The sequence below is a fragment of the Scophthalmus maximus genome, chromosome 14, assembly GCF_022379125.1.
Source record: "Scophthalmus maximus strain ysfricsl-2021 chromosome 14, ASM2237912v1, whole genome shotgun sequence".
Classification (NCBI taxonomy): domain Eukaryota; kingdom Metazoa; phylum Chordata; class Actinopteri; order Pleuronectiformes; family Scophthalmidae; genus Scophthalmus; species Scophthalmus maximus.
The window spans coordinates 12,465,001-12,478,430 of NC_061528.1; the positions used below are offsets into that span (position 1 = coordinate 12,465,001).

At 41.6% G+C, this 13,430-nt stretch overlaps 1 protein-coding gene across 8 annotated transcripts in view; it reads left to right on the forward strand.

Moving 5' to 3' along the window:
- dip2a (disco-interacting protein 2 homolog A) overlaps window positions 1–13,430 on the forward strand; it is a 72,984-nt gene that overhangs the window by 39,196 nt on the left and 20,358 nt on the right. For 4 of the 8 annotated variants that reach the window (XM_035604933.2, XM_047337458.1, XM_035604934.2 and 1 more), the window contains exons 2-7: window positions 1,370–1,441; window positions 5,923–6,042; window positions 6,132–6,251; window positions 9,610–9,879; window positions 11,492–11,629; window positions 12,512–12,553. In XM_035604933.2, coding sequence (XP_035460826.2) covers window positions 1,370–1,441; window positions 5,923–6,042; window positions 6,132–6,251; window positions 9,610–9,879; window positions 11,492–11,629; window positions 12,512–12,553 — 762 coding nt within the window. The remainder of the gene's footprint in view (window positions 1–1,369; window positions 1,442–5,922; window positions 6,043–6,131; window positions 6,252–9,609; window positions 9,880–11,491; window positions 11,630–12,511; window positions 12,554–13,430) is intronic. The other 4 variants (XM_035604940.2, XM_035604939.2, XM_035604941.2 and 1 more) reach the window with 2 other exon arrangements.

Consider the following 13,430-nt stretch of genomic DNA (forward strand, 5'->3'; position numbering starts at 1 on the left):
CGGTTTGACTGGCATGCTTCCCATAACCGGCGTATTTTTCCATCGCCTTTTTGTTGCCGGCTCCTGAACAGGACAGTACTTGTTAGGGTGGTCATATTTAGGAGCGTAGTCGTGTACTTACCAATGGTTTGTGTGTCAGAGGTGATGTTAGTAAGCCCTATGTGACCTCACCTCAACAGCCTTAGCAGGCCCACAGCAATGTCTGGGAAAAAAACAAACAGAAAACAGTGACATTTAACAATCACAAAATCTCACCAAAATGGGATGTACATGGCTAAATGATAGTGATAATGATGAGGAATTGTATTAATGTGTCATATACATCTAACTTTGTCCAGCCTGCATTATTATTTAAACCCGATGAGATTTTGCGGTTTCTTTATCAGCATTATGTTTCGACGTATGGACACATCACACAGTGAGTTCACCAACAGCACAAGCAGCTATCAAAGAAACAGCTCTGGGGTCATTTGTTTCGTCCGACTCATGGTTTGTTTTGGCAGCTTGTTCTAGTCACCATTTTATCTGACATGGTTATCCTTGCTAAGTCTACTCTATGTCCTGCCTAGTCGACAATTGGCGGCGTTAAGCCATTGCTGAATCTACAATGCCATAATATTGCTTAGCCATATTTCAGCATCTCTCTGCCCATCTCTCTGCATCTCTCTATCTCCCTCTGCCTTCATTTTTCTCTTACTTTATTTATTGTAGCTTGCAAAAGCTTGCACATTGATATTCCTATCAGGGCTATTAAAATAACATGTAGCCGGATGCTATTTAACATACTGCCTTTTAATTATGTGTAATGGGGGGAGGCAACGGAGGCGGATTCGCTTCATGCTGATGCTGACATCAGCAGTATTTTTAACTTCTGGTTAAAAATCCTGAGAGGGAAACATGTTCCAAGCGCACCAGACAAACGATCTTTTAAATGCCAGTTGCCTTCATGATGTTATCATTCGAGTATTCACTGGAAATTCTCCTGAATATCATATCTCATCAAGTGTTGTTTTTTCATTTTTACTTATGCTAGCATGGAAAAGACAATTGCAGTATCACTTCCTGTGTGTCTTTTGAGGAAGACATCCAGTTGGTAAATACTGGTCATCTGCTGCCACAGCCCTCCTCTAGTGCCCCATGGTGCCAGTGTAACCAGGCTGCCAGTGTGATCCCGAGGCGCACACACACACACACACACACACACACACACACACAGACGCACACACACACACACACACACACACACACACACACACACACCACCACCAGGGCACAGCCGAGCTAATGACTCATCTCTCCGTCGTTCCCCCCTCTTCTCTCTCTCTCTCTCTGTCTGATTCTCTGTATTTCTCTGTCTCTGTCTGTACAGGGGACATCACTCAGAAGGGCTATGAGAAGAAAAGAGGCAAGCTCTTGGCACCGTACATCCCACAGATACAAGGTAAGGCACACGGGGCCTGCGAGAAATGTACTGCCCAGAACATGTGTTATCTTTTCTCTGGCTGCCTGTTGGCATCGCATTTAGCATAGTGTCCTTGCAAAAAGAGAGCAACGAAATGTATTTAATGGTGTCTGTAATGATAATTATAGCAGCATCCTTATTTGCATATAGCTAATTTTTACTCATCTGTTAAAAAATAAACCTTATTACAGCTTGTTGCAACAAAATGTAATAGAAAGAAAATCATACAAAATCAAAGGGCAGAGAAATCTGAATTCAAATTATTGAACAAAGAAAAAGTAGGCAAATTCAAGAATTGAAGAAGGTATCAAAGGAGTTATTTAAAATGGAGAAAATTGAGCGTCACATGGTCATAAAGTTATCATGAAGGATACTGCAGAGGATCTCTGTTTTTTTTTTTACTATCCTGGTTAATGGTGTTCTTGCTGGCGTGTCCTTGATTCTTCGGGTCAGGGCTGGTGTCCCGTCACTTTTCGATCTGTTATTAATGCCACAGCCCCACATCACCCATATATCATACTGTGATGGAAATGAAAATAGGTGCAAACCAACCGAGGGACGGGCCACATTAATGGAGACTGTAAATATTAGATGTTTCTGCTGGAACGATATCTGGTCTAGATTTGGATCACAAGGTCCCTGTATAGATAAATTTTTAGAAGGTTGTTTATGCTTCTCTCATAATACAGATACTAATTTCTTGATAGGACGTGATTATGCTTCTTAAGTAAGTTACTTTGACTACAGAAGGGTAGTTACTTAAAAGGGACATTTATATATATATATATATATATATTTTCTAATCCACATAGTCATCCCATGTGATTTGTTTGAGAAGACAAGTATTGACTTTGAAGATCAGGGGTCGTGAGGTTTCCCATCTGCATGTTACTTCTTATTATGTCTATGGCCCATGACCGCGTCGGGGGCTACGTGCATTTATATATCAATTCAGTGTATTTTTAGTGCCAGTCGTGCAGTCAGTCATTCCTAGCCGCCTTGAGCAGACTATAAGGACGAGGTGGTTTGTGGTGAATCCTAGAGAGGAATTGCTGTCTGTATGCTTTATGCTTCTCGATTCCTTTATCCGGAGTCCATGTCAGTCGTTGGTTTGGCCTGTTCTCAGAACACCAAGCCTCAGTGGAAACCAGAGTCTGGTTCGGGTCGCTCGCTCGAGGCTTTCCACTGGAGCTAGCACGCCTGTTATTTAGCTTGGGCAGACCGTCATCTGCAGTTTCCGTCTTTGTCTTGCTCCTTACTGATAAAGCAGGGAAGTGACTGGAATGGAGCGGCAATACACAGACATTGGAGGGGGTGAGATTCTTCATATGCAACACGTACTTCCTGCAGGATGAATGGACATGTTGGTGTTTAATGACACATCCACGCAGCACGATGAATCCGTGGGTTATCGTTTTACAGCTCCATACAAAAGTTCATAAGCTGTTTTGCTGTCTTATATTTCACTTTTGTCATAAGAGAGGACATGTTCCAATTGAAATGAAGTAGGGGTACAAAGCCAGATTGTTAATACCTGTGAAATAGTTGAATTATTTCCTTTATTTGTATTTGAGTGTTTGGGTACCACTGTGAGAACGACTAATTGCATGAGCTGTCATTTTGGGAAGTCAAATATTTAGGAAAAGTTTGTGGCTGTACAGTAGATGTGTCAGCATAAATTATAGCTTGATAGGGGAAGTTTTTTTTTTTACATATTTGCTGAAAATACAGGTAAGTGATGTGCAGAGCCTTAAATAATGGTTCATTGTAAGACTTATAGTTTTGTTTTGTTTCTGAGCAGGAATGTGTTTCTAGGTCTTTCAAAATGAATTTACCGTTCATATTAGGTACATGTGTCGTTTCTAGCAAGATTTTTTTTTTTATGTGTGAATCAAATATACATTTTGAGCTTGATGCAAGTTGATAGCCAAGTGTATTTGCCCCGGAGGAGTGTGAGACACGGCGCACGTGTTGTCAGCCACCACACCGGTAAGTGTTGGCATCAGACAGGTGCTAAAAATTCATCAGGGTTCACCGTGAACCAATAACAAACATCTGCTGTGACGGAGCCTGCCTCTGATTGGCTCAGTGCGGTGTGTCTCTCTGAGGTGTGTTCTGCCCAGCAACCGGGTCTGGTGTCCTGTCTGGCTTGTTTTACAGACCTGTCTCCATGTGGGAGCCCGGAAAAAGCCGGTGTGTGACTGGGATGTCAGAGAGATTTAAGGGACCAGCCTATATTGATGTGTCTATCCATGTGTGTGTGTGTGTGAGATAGACTCTATGCATTATGTGTCCTCGAATGCCCTCAGGCCATATTGGCTGTGTTGTGTAATATTTGAAACTCATGTTATTGAATAGATTTTAAGTTTGAGTATGTGTGTGTGTGAATGTGGCTCTGCATTGCAGCGTGTTGTGTGCTGCTGCTGTCGTCTGAGAGTTGCTGACATTGTGGAGCTCTCTGATCCCCTCTAAGCTGCCGCTGAAAAGCCGGGTGGGCTGATGGCTGGCTGGCTGGCTGTCCAGCGAGGTGTCGGATCTAACTGGCTGGCTGATGGTGACCTTGGTAGAACTCTGTATAGTCATCCTGTGTGGTTCACTTGGTCACAGGTCCGCAAAGGCTGCTATAGTCAAACAAAACCTCAAAACTCTCCACAGTCTGCTAATTTTCAGCTTTTCTGTTAGATTTGCCTCCAATTTGTGGATATTTGGACTTTCTCTGAGTCCACAATGTGACAATTAACCTGTTTTCAGACATATGACGAACGCAACAGGACATTGTCCGAGTCAGATGTGTTCACACCAACAGGAACATTTCACCTGTACATGGCACCTGTAAAGATCATGAAGGAGGCAGTATGTTTTTGTTGCTGTATTCTCACATGGGCTCACTCCGGGGCTTGCAGGAAAAGTTACAGAAAAATAATTTGCGGACATCTGCATTCTCACATACAGCCCCTCCAGAAAATTTCAAGAAACACTCCCGGGCTTCATTGCATGTCTGAAAGCAGCAATAGTTTCAGTAACATTTTACTTTAAAACATAATGACTGCTGAGCCAATCGTGAACGATATCTGGGTATAACGAAAGATCGAACTAAGCTGGACTGGATGTATTTCTTATTGGAAATGATTTACTGGAATCATATATATCAGTATAGAGATATTCATTTCCTAAAAGAATACACTCAATACCTTTTAGCATAATATAATGCTGTATATTACGGTATATGAGTCTGGACAGACATGGATGTAAACTGCAAATTGACTGGTTGCTTCAGGCATAAAACCCTGAGGTGGTAATTCTAGTTCAATTCTTATCCTACATTGTCCCCCACAAAGGGGCTGCAAATGTATTTAGTTGTTCGCTTTTCTGATGCCTTGACGGTTTTCAAAGACATGCGATGTTTAGGCATCAGAAACTAGACAGTTTTGTTTGGTGATATTTTGGAAACCGGCAGGAGGCAGTGGAAACAAGGGCCCAGTGGATATTTGTCAAGACAGAACTAAAGAAGCATCCTCTTCAACTATAGTCTTTTCTTTGTCCCACTTCCAGGAAAATTTCCCATGTAAAAACTGTCAGATATATCACTATGATGTAGTTCCTATGCTTTTACAGCCTCACCTTTCATTGTATCTAATGTTGTCCTTCAAGGCTGCCTAAAAATAACTGCCAAGGTAGATTGTGGGTGAAACATTTCTTCTATTGTGTCGTTCATAATACATTACTCATACATTTGTGTGCATTTTGATCTTTAATGATGTACACCAAAATCAGATTCGTCGAATTAGATCACGTTTTACGTTCTTTTTGTGTCATGGGATGGTACCTCGTCAGAACAATGACAGCACAAGGGAACGAACAGGAAGCAAGAGCCAATATTAGACTGCTAATAGAGCTCATAGCGTGACTTTCCTTCAGGCGTTAGTCTTGGGTTTCCCCTCTGATTCTAACCATTAGTTCCTTAATGAAGCTCTAATGAGAATTGCATAAGCAAAGGGATGAATCACTGCCTGCGTCATACCGACGACGGTGAGGTTGACGAGTTTGATAATTTTAGAACGCCTCGGTCGGAAGATGTTGTCTTTTTGACATTCACGGTGCTTAATCACCTCCCTTCTGTTATGTCTGTATAATTTGCATTTGCTTCCCTTGGAAACGCTTGATGGCTGCTGGAAAAATGTGAGACAGGCTGTATAATTAAAGGGAACACTTTCTCAACTCCGAGCTACTGTATTAGAAGACAGCAGCCTAAGTAGGGATTTACCATTGAGCTTGTGGATACTTGATCTGATCGAGCAATATTCAGCACCGTTGCTCTATGCCCTTAACACATTCTGCAAATATGAGCTCATATTTCAGATATTATTATTTCTGCTTGTGGGCAGTAGAGAGAGCTAGACCTAATGTCTCTTTCCTGTTGTAAATTGTCCTCTACCTGCCTCGGTCATGTCTCTCTGCAGGTGTAGACCCATCTCTGCAGATTGACAACAGAATCCAGGCCTCCACTCAAGCTGTTCTTCCAGGTTCCAAACACAACAAGTCCCGGGCTGCCAACACCCGGGATGAACGCTTCAGATCTGGTAATGATGATTCCAAAGTGCCAACATTTTATAATACCTAGTGCTCTTCTTTTACGCTGTGACTAAACCGTGTTCATATGTTCTCTCAGATTTGCACACAGAAGCCGTCCAAGCAGCTTTGGCCAAGTATAAAGAGAGGAAGATGCCCATGCCCTCTAAGAGACGATCCGTGCTAGTTCAGTCATCTGTTGAGGCATGCACCCCACCAGGTGAGACCCCTGCTCCCGAAGACCCACTGCCCAACCAGGGCAGAGAGTATCCTGTGTGCTCACACAGCCTAGGTTTATGTTCACCCATGTGCCCTCATGTGCAGCAGAGTGCAAGATGCTGACTATGTTGTGTCCAATGAACGGAGATGATGTTGCCAAGCATCTGCTACTGGAGAGAAATGTGCAATTTGATGAATGTGTCCATTCTTTGTGACTATAAAGGACTCAGTTCTCCCTGTCATGTTCCCAGGCAGACCTTCCTACATAGATATGCATAATGTGATGAAAGATCAGATTTTTAGTCATGGTCTCAAAATGCCGCCGTTTTGCCTGCTTTTGTAACAGTTTGTATTGTGTGGGCCAGTTCACTTGAATTTTTGTAATTTTTTCTGCATTATGTCCAAGCTCGCCCCCAAAAAACTCTTGTGTTGTCCATTTTTGCCCAAATATTTTTCCAAATATGAAATGATTTTCCATCACTCAACAAGACATCTGTGAAAAAATATTTGATGGTGGAAACTTCCCATTCTCTCAAACGCTGTAGTGGCTTTATCATTGGCGTATAAAGTTAATTGTTGGGAGTCCTTAGAGCCGCATGTCTGGGGTAAAGAGAGAGGACACATGAGCGAGTAACCGGATTAAGAGCTCAGAGACTGTGGTCTGAACAGGAGAGGGTTGGGGCCTTTTCATGCTTGTTTAGAGTCACTTAGAATGATTTACTGTAATTTATTGGGGTATTGTGCACAGGATTTGCTCCACATGGTGTGGGTGGTTCGGTGCATACAGTGGCAACAGTTATGTTTCAACTATTATTAGGTCTGATACTTGGTAGACTTAAAGGTGCTCTGATGAGTTTTTAATGGTGCGTTGGAGTATTGTTTTGTTGTTATCTGTATCAGACATGACTCATGACTCTCTTTCTCTGTTTGCATCTCTTATCATATGACTGACCGTTACATAAGGTGTCTGACTGGTAGGAATCAGTAGTTATAAGAGCAGAATCTGATTTGTATAGTCTCAGACCTGAAACTCTGACTGACTGGATGGTAGATGCCTCAATCAAGCAAAACATGTAGCCAATACACAGACCAACAAGTACAATATACACAATGTTGCACATCAAAGTATTGATAGAATGTATTTCCACCTTCCTCCAGATGAACTGTAGTAACTTGATCGCTGGAATTTTCCTCTAGCGCCACAGTTTTCCAATACCTTCTGAACAAATACCAACATTGTCACTATAGCATGCTGACATTAGCATTTTGCTCAAAGTATTACTGTACATTTTGTTAGTCTTATGGTCAGTGCCAATACACACATTTGCAGTTGTAGTTATTAACCATTTTTTGTGCTTACAAAGAAAGATAGATTGAACACAATATGTGGGATGTAGTTGGTACGTAGTCAGTATGGTCATTGTCACTTTTAGGAACCAAGCATTATAATGTTACTTTACCAAAATGGATTCAATTAATGTTAGACTACTCGGCTGCAGCTCTATTGATATACCCGTCTTTGTTTGCTTGAATATAATATTTCACCGACGCACAAGAATAACTGAGATCTCAGCATATCTGCTTTTGTGTCTGCTTAGCTTTCCTTTCTGTTATAACTCCTCTCCTTCACTTTCTGTCTTAACTATCACTCTTAACTATCTATTCTTTTTTTTTGTTGGTCTGTATAGCTGTGACTATTAACCTTTGTTTCTTTCTCTCATAGTTTCTCTCCCTTTCTTTCCGCCTTTCTATTTCTACTTTGTAATTGTTCTCTGACTATCTTAACCCATCCCTCTGTGTAACTATGTCAAGGTTACTGAGAGAGAGATTGGAAGGAGGCAGAGGAATAACAAACAGAATCATAAATGTGAGGTACTGTAACCCCCATGAGGCCGCCGGTTGTAAAGACACAAAATGTTATCTTGATATAATCAAACCCCCTCTAGCCTTCCTTTGACAGCCTCTGCGAGGCCATGAGGACGCTTCAGGAGTCTAATAGTCTCCCTATTGGTGAACTTGTAACAACCTACTGTGAGTGATGAGTAGGCAAAAATAGAATATCCATCAGGCATGTCTTTCTCTCATTCCCTCTGTGGCCTTTAGAGAGATTTCCCACATCCTTAAAGCTATGTCTTAGACAACATGCTGAGAGACTTTACTGCATTTTTTTGTGTGAACGTACGTTTTGAACATCACTCAGGGGCTGCAGAGCAAGCATCTTTTGTTTGTTCTTTGTGAATGGAGAATGATAGAGGAAGTGTGATCTTTCTCGATGATGTTGAAAACAGATTATAACTTGAATATTTCATTTTCTAAGCTTTATTAGCCTTTCGTAGCACTCACTTCTCTGTAGAATGCAAATATCAGACGGGCCTGCTGTTGTGCAACTTCAGTGATCCTGTCAAAAGAACTGGAATGTGTTTATTTTGAAAAATATTAACCATACCTTGAACTTTGGCTATTTTTGACCAACTCTCCACAGTTGCCTCACAGGAAAGACGTTCTGACCAAGTCATAATAAGTTAGCAAATTACTCTTTTACACCAGTTTTAATCCAACACTGCATATTTCTGTTTGTATACAAGAACTGTATGTATGTATTTGTGCAATTGTTTTGAAGCAACACTGTTGAGCACAAATATCAATTTTGTTTTGGTTACATGTAAATGCACTGACACACAAAGAAGATAAAAGATAACTGTGACATCCTTTTTGTCTTTCTGAGAATTATAACTATTACTAATGATAAAATTTTTAAGCCGCTTTAGGTTTACTAATGATAACATTTTTAGCTGCTTTAGGTTTACTAATGATAACATTTTTTAGTAGCTTTAGGTTTTTATCAGAACTCACAGTAGACATTGTTTGTTCCAGAAATAAAATATTTTTTGAAAACCTGACTTTTTTAGTTGTATTCTACAGATTTGATTGTGTGTGTACTTTAAGTGGGGGAAAAACATGACAAATTTTGCTTTCACCTATCTTGTCCTCTAGAAAAATATAAATCACTCTGGTCAGTCTGTTGTATAAATCTATTACACTTTGTCATTTATATGTAGTATAAAATGTAGTTGCAGTGTGCTTGTGTTCTAGTGTGGCAGTTTTACAGGCAGCCAAATATCAAACTCATGCTTTGTGAAACATCCCTCGGCCTATCAACTTCCATCTCCATCGCAATCATCATTTCACTGGCTTTCTCCTGTTCACTTGAATAGATTAGTGTATCATCATCAACCTAAATCCTGTTGAAGAGTTCCTTTGCCATGTTTTGCCATCTTGATTTTTTCTCTCCCTGGAGAAAACTCCATATTCTTGTCAACTGTTGTGACGCTGCCCTGTCTTGACCCTGTCAAACACAGACACCTCCTCAGCGTCAGAAGATGAGGGCTCACTACGCCGACAGGGACGTCTGGCTACCTCCACGCCCTACCAGGGCCACGGCCACCCAGCCGTTGAGCACTGGTTTAACCGTGTCATCCAGGGCTCGTCCACTTCATCCTCTGCGTCATCCACCTCATCCCACCCAGGAGGGAGATCCGTCACCACCACCAACACCACTGCCCACGCAGCCCTCAACGCCAACGCCGCAGCTACCGCACTGGCCGACCTTATGGCACACACCCAGCTAGGTCAGTGACACACGCAGCCTTGCACTCCCATCACATATCGGCTGGTCCATCTGTATGTTCCTTTTCCCTTTTAGTCAACGCAGCACTCATTCGTTCAACGTTGATCTAACCCATCTTTCCCCCCCCTCATGCTTTTTGGAAACCTGTATAAATGTGTCTACCAGTGTGGGTGTAAGCTGAAGTAGGAAGGTATTTTAAAACTAGATTAAGACTGTGGGTTCATATCACTTAATCGTTAAATGTTTTATTAAATTTATTTACAGGATATAATATTCTCAAGATGATTCCAGCATCATTGCGGCAACATTCACAGTAAAATAGTATTTTTATTCCAATCTTTGAACATGCCTGCAGACCTCCCTCTGCCTATCTGCATGATTTTAAATTCTTCTGTCTACATGTCAACATGAATCTCAGTCTGTGGTCAGATTTTTATACTTTTCCATTGTCTCACATTTGCTGATTGCAGCCTAATCGCAGACAGACAGCCTTATCTCCCTCCAGGCACACAAAAGCACTTGATGAGACTAGACAAAGGGAACAAGCAACAGCGTTTTTGATTCACGTCTATCTAATTAGTCGTCTCCGTCTGCCATCTCGCTGTCATCCAGTCATGTGAAAGGGCTCACAGCCACATCCCTGTCAAAGCTACTCATTCCATGTTGCAATGCGAGTGTCACAAGCTAGGTAATGCGATTCAGTAGATTTATCTCCATTTGTCTCTCAGCAGCAGCAAAGTGAGAAGGTGTCTAGCTTCTGTGTGTGCGTGCGTGCGTGCGTGCGTGCGTGCGTGCGTGCGTGCGTGTCCTTTCAGGGTCCAGCACAACACATCCATATAAGAAACATATTGCTGCTAAGCGATGCTACCCTTTGCTACACCAACACTAACTACAACTTCTATAATACACATGTAGTTGAATTAACACCTTTCTGAAAGTGACAGCAAAAACTGAACATTATAATCTTTGTAAACTTGATAATTTCTCGATTAGATGTTTAAATAAGTTACTACAACTACTACTAGGGAATGTATGTAGCCCTAACACACGTGTTACACAAATATGTTTGATTTAATAATTATTTTAGTACCTCAAAATATTATAATACATTTATTTGCCTGTGTACCTTTGCCAGGTTTTTGGTGTATATTAAACCTGGATTAAAGGTATCTCCGCTTCATGTTATCAATTTATCTGCAAAACCTTATTGTGGAGCTCCCTTTATAGTCGTGCACACAAAAGGAGTACAAAAAGAGGCAATCACAATGTCCTCAGACTCGGGCCTGTTAATCATACTACGCAGTCATTTTTCTCTTTGTGAATACCGTCCTCATTGACAGGACTGTGTCTGCTGAATAAAAAAGACTCACGCATTATTCTGATATAATGGAGGTCACATGTGAACTTCTGTTTAAAATAAATTCCTCCGCAGTAAAAGACTTTTCACTTACGGATCACAAAAAAGGCTCCAAGCCTCGAAATCAAATTCCTAAACTCTCAGATCAAGGTTTTTTTTGTTGCCAATTCATAAAGTACATTTTCGTATAGTTGAAACAGCCCAACGTGGGCCTGGCGTTTTGACCTTTTAACCCCCAACACCCCACTCACCACAGATAACCACTCAGCACCCCCCGATGTGACAGGGCTGTCGGAACGCTCCTCGATTCACGCGGAGCGGCCCCAGGTGGCCTCGGTCCGTGGCATTTCCCGCGGCTATAACCACCACACCAGCGTCATGGAGACCGCAGATGGTGAGTTTCCTGCTTACCTACATACACACTCAGAAACACAGTCACCTCCTTTTCTCCCCTACTGTCTGTCCCTCTGTCTCAGTCAGACTGGCACAAGCTGCTGACTGACCCTCTTGTGTTGCCATGGTAACCCCCCCTCCAAATATTTTTTAAAAGAAATCTAATGGTTTAGACAGGAACATTATTTCAGTCCTAAAGCAGAAAGAAAAATCTAAACAGAAGTGAGTCATTTTGATAGTGAATCAGTCCAAAAAAATACAACAGCCTTCAAAAAAATGTCTTGTCCTGTTTTTACCCAACACTGCTGTTTGCAGATGGACCATCACAGATATTGACAACAGATGCTTTGCAGTGTAGAGATCGGTAGCCAGTGAAATCAGACCAAGAGGATGGTGCATAAAATATCAATTTAACCGGTGACAGAGTTATTACCGTCCTGCCGTCCATCCTCTGTCAATAACAAAAAGGGGTGCACTGTCTGGAATTTCACTGCCTGGCTGACACGTGAAGGGCACAGAAGGTGTTAAATCTATGGATTTTTTTTTTCATTAGATAAGATAGATGAGATAGGATTAAACTTTGTTGATCCCAAAGGACATTCTTGTGCCTGATTTTGCTCCAACACAATTAAGTATTAAAAAATAAGTAAGTATAAAAAAAATCAGGTTAAATAATCAATTTATTAAAAAAGGTGACCAAATAAGCCCTGTCTGGTACAACAACAACAACAGTCTGCTCCTTTTCACATAAACGCACATGCACACGCACACACCCACACACACACACACACACACACACACACACACACACACACACACACAAACGCAGACTTACGCACTTCGTAGGACTGTTTCCTGACATCCTGATGTGTCTCTTCTCCAGGCTGTGAGTGGGGAGGTGAAGGATCCCTCAGTTTAATGGATGGTATTTATAACTGTTCCTCCAGCTTAATCGCAGTCTGCTCTATGTGCACTCCGCTGTGTGTGTGTGCGCGCGTGTGGATGCGTGTGTGTGTGCGTGTGTGTTTCTGCCTATACTGTCAGGTGTAGCACTTGTCCAAACCATGTGTTTTCCAAATACATATATGTAGAGCCATTGGGAATTCAGCCATTAGATTTGTGTGTGTGTGTGTGTGTGTGTGTCTGCGTGCGCGTGCGTGCTTGTTGTTTGCATAGCTGAGTGTGTTGCTTTAGCATTTAAAGTGTCTTCAAGCTATTTCTAACCTCAATGCTCTTCACATCGATCACACGGAAGCAGATCGTGTGAAAAGGTGTCAGGTGTAACAATTAATTTGCATATGTGAATAATAAGCATGTTAACATACTGGTTTTCTTCTCACAAACTGAGACACTAAGACTTGTGTGTTTATGTTTCTCGATAAAATCTGTGACAACAGCCTGTAGAAACACAGTGGGGTCTTTGATGGCAGCAGTCTAGAACCGCTGCCGATTTAACATCGACACGTGTTTGGTTGTAGAAACCATTCCACACGGTGACTTTGGTTACATTTCAGACACAATGTGTTATGTTTGTGTGTGTTTGTGATGGAAGGTGTACCCTGTGCAGCTTTGTGATATAGTGTGTGATTAGGGAAAAGACAAGTTAGAAACCCTCGGCGGTGTGCACACAGCAATGGGCTTTTATATGAACATTTTCGCTAATTAGAATATTGACACTCCATGCCTGTTTAGCTTTTCTTTTTTATTATAATGTGACACATTTTCCATCCAAAGACAGCTCCTCTATCGGACCCTTTTTTCCAAACCTAACAACTATAAACACGTGAGCCTGGCTAATATTC